Below are 7,289 nucleotides of genomic sequence, written 5' to 3' on the forward strand. Positions count from 1 at the left end.
TGAAAGCAGAAGGCAGTGAATTTGCATACATTTTTGTCTAGTTCAGTGTAATTTATTTACCCAGTATGTTCAATTTTAGAAAAACAAGCATGTAACTTTTAAATGTTTTATTTAATTATTTTTTTAAGAATGAGAGAGGGAGAGAACATGCATGCACAAGAGGTGGGGGCAGAGAGAATCTTAAGCAGGTTCCACTCCTAGCTTGGAGCCTAATGCAGAGCTCTGTCTCATGACCCTTAGATCATGATCTGAGCCAAAAATCAAGTCTTTTTTTTTTTTTTTTTTTTTTTAAAGAATTTATTTATTTGGCAGGCAGAGACCACAAATAGGCAGAGAGACAGGGATAGAGAGGCAGAAGCAGGTTTCCTGCTGAGCAGAGTCTGATGTGGGGCTTGATCCCAGGACCCTGAGATCATGACCTGAGCTGAAGGCAGAGGCTCAACACACTGAGCCACCCGGGCACCTCCAAAATCAAGTCTTACACTTAACCAGCTGAGCCACCCAGGTATCCCCAGGCAATAAGGATTTTAAGGATAATGTTTAAATACCAAATAAGACTTAATTCAGATTTATAGAAGGCTTATTTAATTTTGACAGTGGTCTGTCTGAAAGCTAATTCATACTTATTTGCTTTTAGAAAATGGATTCTACACCTTTGTTACCGACGTCTTTAAACATGAATCTGACAATATCACATGTAGAATGTCTTCCCAAGGACATTCTGGTGAAATTTCAAGGCAGAAATCATATCGAATGTGAGTTTGACTACCACATATTACAGAGAGAAATGCAGCATATTCCAAAAGTAAAAAATAATGTGGACATTGATGAATTTTGTTTGGTTGAAGAAAGAGTATCTGGAGAATGGCAGAGAGGAAGAGTCATGGAAAAGAAAAATGAACTCTATACAGTATTCCTCATAGATCATGGAGAAGAACTAAGAGTTGATGGTACACAGGTTGCTTCAGCCTGTGGCAACTTATTTGAGCTACCACCAAGGGTAATAGTTGGTATTTTCGCCAACATACTACCAAATGGGGAAAGATGGCCTCCTAAGGCTTTGAATTATTTCAAGTCATTAGTAGGACTACAAGTGAAAGGTTGTGTACAAGCTGTTTTGCCTCTTCAAACGATTCTTCTTGAAGTGCCAAAAATTATATCCCAGGTTCTTGAATTACAATTAGGCAGACTTATTGATGGGGATTCATTTCGCCTTATTGTGGAAATGTTAAAAGAATTCTCACAGGAAATGCCAGATTTAATAAAACATAAAAGACCTGACTTATCATTAAGTAATAATGATGCTTCACTTGATATTCAACACATTCTGGCTAATTTGCAGCCATCTTTGCCAGTAGGCAGGGTTGAAAGTATAAAGGTGTCCTCTGCATTGAGCCCAAGTAAATTTTATTGTCAACTAATTAAATGGATTCCAGAGTTAGAAAACTTAACAGTGTGTATGACTTTGCATTATGATACTGTCAGTCAAGAAAGTAGTCCCACATGTGATAACTTTGGACTACTTTGTGTTGCCAAAAGGAGAAATGGACAGTGGCATAGAGGAATTCTTCAGCAGCTCTTGCCCAATAATCAAGTGAAAATTTGGTTCATGGATTATGGCAGTAGTGAGGCTATACCCTCAATCCATGTGAAGAAACTTAAACAGGATTTTATTTTAGTACCGTTGTTTTCGTTTCCATGTTCTCTGACCTATTTACACAGTCCAGATAGAGATGCCAGAAAATCTCAACTGACTGTTTTTAAACAAGCTTTGTTAGGACAAATAGTATATGCACACATTGATTGTTTCAATAAGGATGAACATTTGTATTATGTAACACTACAAACTCAGGAGTCTACAATTAATTCTAAGTGTCTGCTGAAGACCGGAGGCACACAAGTACTCTGTCCAGTGTCTGAATCAAAGATCTCTAAGGAGGCTAGTGCTTCTGATGTAAACAGTGTGGTTGACTCTTTTACTGCAAATACAGAACCATCAATAAGCTCTTCAAATAAAAACACTTTGAAAATAAGTTTTCCTATTAAAACTGTAAATATGGAGATAGAGACTGCCTATATAGCTTTTGTAGCCTATGTATTAAACCCATCAAATTTCTGGGTACGCACTAATGAACATCAGAATGAACTTCAAGATCTAATGAAAAATATAAATAAATCTTATGATTCGTGTGAAAATGATGAACTGATTCTAAGAAATCCAGAACCTGGATTATTTTGTTGTGCTAGATACAGCAGAGACCGACATTTTTATAGAGCTGTCATCACTGAAATTAATGGTTACAAGATTAATGTTTATTTTTTAGATTATGGAAATACTGATTCCATACCATTTTTTGATGTAAAAATTTTGCTTCCAGAGTTTTGTGAGTTGCCTGCCTTAGCTATGTGCTGTTCACTTGCACATATATTTCCTGTTGAAGACTTATGGGTGAAGGCAGCAATTGACTATTTTAAAAAAATAGTCTTGAACAAAGCAATTTTGCTTCAAGTTACAGCAAAAAAAGATGACAAGTACATTGTAAATATTCAGAGTATGGAAGCCTCAGAAAATAATGATGTTGTCTCTCTTATGTTACAAGCTGGATATGCAGAATATTGGGAAGTAGAACCAGAATATTGTCCCAAATCTGAAAGTGAATATTCAGTATTAAATTTAGAACCTAAAAGCAAAGTTAAAGTCCTATCTGCCCTTCTTGAAAGAGCCAAACCTAAAAAGTACCATTCAAATAAGCTTAAAGAAAGGACCTTATCTTTGTTAAAATCCCCAGCTGTTAATTTCTCAGATTTAAAAAATCCTTTCACCTTGTCTGTGGGACTGGAGTTGCTACGACCTTATAAAGAATATATGTTTAAACCAGGAACCGTGCTCGAAGTCAAGTGTTCTTCTTATTATGGCCCAGGTGACTTTTCCTGCCAGCTTCAATGTAAGTTAGAGGACCTAAAATTGTTAATGGAACAAATTCAGAATTACTACAGCGTTCATTCTGATCCTTATCAAATTGGGCAGATTGCTTGTGTTGCTAAGTATTCCAAAGATGGGAAGTGGTATAGAGCTGCTATTTTGACTCAAGTATCAAGAAAAGAATTTGACGTGGTATTTGTTGATTATGGTTACCAAGAAAGGGTTTTAGTTAAAGATATTTGTGCCATTAACCCACGTTTCCTTTTTTTAGAAGGCCAAGCCTTCAGATGTAGTCTTAACCATTTAGTTGAACCCATCAGTTGTAAATTCAGTTGGACAAGAGAAGCATGCAGAGACTTTGGGAATTTTATTTCTTCATCTAGAGGATTATTGACTTGTGTCATTTACGCCCTAGTTCTTATATATCCAAACTGTTTATGTAACTTAGTGGATTTACAATCTCCACTTACTAGTGCAAAAGAATTTCTTATTAATCATGGCTCAGCACAGTATAATACATTATCAAGGCCATTTCCATCTTCAGTTAGTCTTTACAGTTACTATTATTCTTCCTTTAACATAAAAATTGGAAGTGAGGAAGAAATATACATTTCTCACATCTATAGTCCTAAAAAGTTTTATTGCCAACTCAGTAGAAATAATAAAGACCTAGAGATGATAGAAACAAAAATCACAGAGATTAGTAACCTCAAAAATTATCCAAAATACGATCCTAGTAAAATGAGACTGTGCCTATCTAAGTATGTAGAAGATGGTCTCTCTTATCGAGCTTTAGCAACGCCAACAGACTCACTAACTGACTTTCTGGTCTATTTTGTAGACTTCGGAAATAAGCAGTTAGTAGAAGAAAGTACATTGAGGGCTATCTCAGATCAGTTTCCAGAGTTGCTGTTTACACCTATGCAAGCTATTAAGTGTTTTTTGTCAGATTTTAGAGATGTAGATATTCCAGTAGAAATCTGTAGCTGGTTTGAAGATAATTTCTTGGGAAAACCATTAAGGGCAATAATATTGACCAGGGAGTCAGATGGCCAGCTTGGTGTAGAATTATATGATGGATGTCAACATATAAATCAGGAAATTAAAATGTTGCTTCATGCTTATGGAAAAAAACTCTGTGACCAAGCACACTATGTGGAAAAGGGTCCTAAAATAAGTGAGAATAAGCGACTTGCTGTTTCTTTGAAAGGCAAAATAGAAAAAAACTATCACCATAATGTGATAAATAAAACTAAGCTAGTAACATACTCTGAAAGTAAAATAGATCAGTTAACAAATCCGGGAAGTACATATGCCAAGCTTTTGAAACCATCAGTTTGTTATAAAATTGAGCCTGCCTCAAAAAACAAAGTGAGATCTTTGAGTGATGGACTAAAAAATAAAGGTGTAAAAAGTATCTCTGGATTTGATGAAAATGATGTGGGCTGCAAATCAACAAGGGTTATATCGCAGTCTTTTATCCAAGAACTAAACCAAGCAGCTTCTCAAAACCTATCTACTCTTACTAGACCACAGATCAAAGATCTTCCTCAACCCCAGATTTACTTGAATGCCAAAGTTAAAGGATATGTTTCTAATATCAGTAATCCAGCAAGCTTCCATATCCAGCTTGCGGAGAATGAAAATGCAATCCTCAGACTTGCAGATGCTCTAAATGAAAAAAGATTGAATATAGTGAAAGAGAGAAAGTCCACGAAGCCTATGGTAGGAGACCTGGTAGTTGCAGAATACTCTGGTGACCATGCCATTTACAGAGCCGTTATTAAGAAAATTTTGCCAGGAAATTCTTTTGAAGTGGAGTTTATTGACTATGGTAACACTGCGGTAATAAGCACATCCAAAATTTATGAATTTCAGAGGGAATTCTTAACCGTTCCTCAGCTAGGAATCCATTCTTTTCTCAGTGGGGTCAAGTGGCATGAGCCTGATGAAATATGGGACAGTAAAACTGTGGATTATTTCATGTCGAGAGTGAGTAACAAAACCGTTTCTTGTGAATTTCTGAAGCAGCATGAGCAGAAATGGGAGGTCAATATCATCTGTGATGGAACATGTGTCATTAATGAACTAATGAAATGGACAGCCTGTTCAAAACTACAGAAGACTGTACTGCAGCTGCCTACAGCTGTCTCTCAAAAGGTGAGCTCTGGGGAGGAGAACAAAAGGAAAAAAGGAAAGTCAAAGGAGTGCGAAGGTTCTGGGACTCTTCAACCACCTTGCCAACGGCTGGTTAAGATTCCTTTTGAAGAGTTAAGACCTGGACAACTTGAAAAGTCTGAGATACTTTATGTCTCAAAAAGTGGGACATTTTATGTGAAGTTATCCAAAAATAAAAAAATATTATCAGATTTAACAGTATTCATCAATAAAGAAGTAAAAAACCCCTCTTTATCGGTGGAAAATATTGAAAAAGGTTTAGAGTGCTTGGCAAAATCTAAAAAAACCTTGAAATGGTATAGATCAGAAGTAGCAAAGAAGTGTGTTGATAAAGTGCTTGTTTTTTTAGTAGATCGTGGTAGGTATGAAATAGTACCTTTAGGGAATATCCGGCTGCTCAGTAAGGAGATTAGAAATATTCCAAGACAAGTTGTGCCTTGTAAGTGGATTTGGTTTGAAAATTTTAGAAACCGGTCATTTGAGTCCATTGTGTCTTTATTTGCTCATTTGGAAATAAGTATTCTTTTCTTGAAATACTTAAACTCTGTGTGGAAAGTCGACATTTTGGTAGATGGCCTGCTACTTCTAGAATACTTAAATACAGTTCATGCTGAAAACAAACTTAAATCTTCAGAAGCTATTTTTAATGTGACTCCTGTGTCGTCCTGTACAATGAGATCATATACTTGGGCCCAACTCCAAAACGGAAAGCGGTATTCAGGTATTGCCACTGCGGTTTGTGATCCGTCAGATTTCTGTGTTCAGTTAGAAGATTTCTTTGACACAATGAAATCGCTCTTTGTGCTGCTTTCTGATCTACCAGAAAACTTGCAAACAGTGCCTCAAGAGTGCATAACTCCTGGTGCTAGTTGTTTGTTTAAATACGATTTGGAAGATCAGTGGAATAGAGTAGAAATCTCTGAAGTCTCTAGTCAGTCCCTATTACTTGTGTTGATCGACTATGGATTTTCTGTTTGCATACCTTATTCAGATACAAAAAATCTGAAAGTTGTTCCTGTTGAACTTCTGGATATACCAAGGTTAAGTTATCCTTGTATCTTATATGGTATCTTACCTGCTAAAGAACAACACTGGGATGAAGATGTGAAAAGTTTCGTTCAAAACTTCCTAAGCAAACCAGGCTTAGTTTTTCAGTTTAGGAAGCATAATTTTGAAACAAAACTGAAAGTAGATGTCCTTCATGAGAAAAATAACTTGGCAGATTTGTTAGTTGCATCTGGTCTTGCTGTATATTCTGAAGATTCAGATCCTCTTAGTGATGGAGGTACTACTACTGGACCTACTAAAGTCCAATATCCGTTACAGAGTAAGCCTGTTCTCCCACTGTTAGATGAAAATTGTTACAAAAGAGAAAATATAAGTTGTACATGCACTGAGAAACAAAAGCTGAAAGAGAAAACTGTAAAGAGGAAAGAGGTCTGTAAGAACCTCTTAAGGAAAAGGCGTATCAGTAAAAGATTATATTCCAAAAACGTAGCTCTGAGGAAGAAGGCTGACTTTGGAAAACATAATCCCCTAAGTACTGCTATGTTTGATACGTATTCAGCAGCTTCATTTTGGGAACTGCCTAATGGTTTAAAGACCAACACCAACTGCATTGAAAACATTTTTGAAAAAGTACCAACTGAAGAAACACAGGAAAAGACCACAGTGGATTTGAGAATAGCAGTAAAAGCATTGCACGCTAATGAAAAAATAGTATCAGAGGAATACTTAAATGGTAAGTAGCTATTTTAAAAAAGATATCCTTTTTTTGTAGATTCCATTTTTGATTCTTTAAAAGCTTATTATATGTCAATTATCCAAGTTGAAAATATCATACAGCAAGGAAACTTACTAGAAAATCTGAATAAATGGATAAACTGGGACTGATCACTTAATTATAGAATGGTATGTGACTAGTTCTTTTTTGAGTGGTGGTGACCTTTGAGATTGTAATGAAAGTGGAGAGCATTTTTAACCATATATGCATGCACACATACGTGACATTTTTGAAGTTTAAATTTAATTAGCCAGTATATAGTACATCATTAGTCTCCGATGTAGTGTTCAACAACTTATCAGTTGCATATAACATGACATTCTACAGATAATTTCAAGGGTTTCACAAAACTAAAGCCCCATAGAGCTCAGGTTAATAAATCTTGCTGTTAGTGAGCTCCTGGGC

General features: G+C 36.0%; 1 protein-coding gene across 1 annotated transcript; it reads left to right on the top strand.

Annotated features, from left to right (window-relative positions):
• The first annotated feature begins 640 nt into the window (after window positions 1–640).
• TDRD15 (tudor domain containing 15) lies at window positions 641–6,850 on the top strand. The gene has a single exon (XM_059407607.1). It carries the CDS (start codon window positions 641–643, stop codon window positions 6,848–6,850), a length of 6,210 nt encoding a protein of 2,069 aa, XP_059263590.1.
• Window positions 6,851–7,289: the final 439 nt, after the last annotated feature.

The sequence above is a fragment of the Mustela nigripes genome, chromosome 7 (genome assembly GCF_022355385.1).
Source record: "Mustela nigripes isolate SB6536 chromosome 7, MUSNIG.SB6536, whole genome shotgun sequence".
NCBI classification, from domain to species: Eukaryota; Metazoa; Chordata; class Mammalia; order Carnivora; family Mustelidae; genus Mustela; species Mustela nigripes.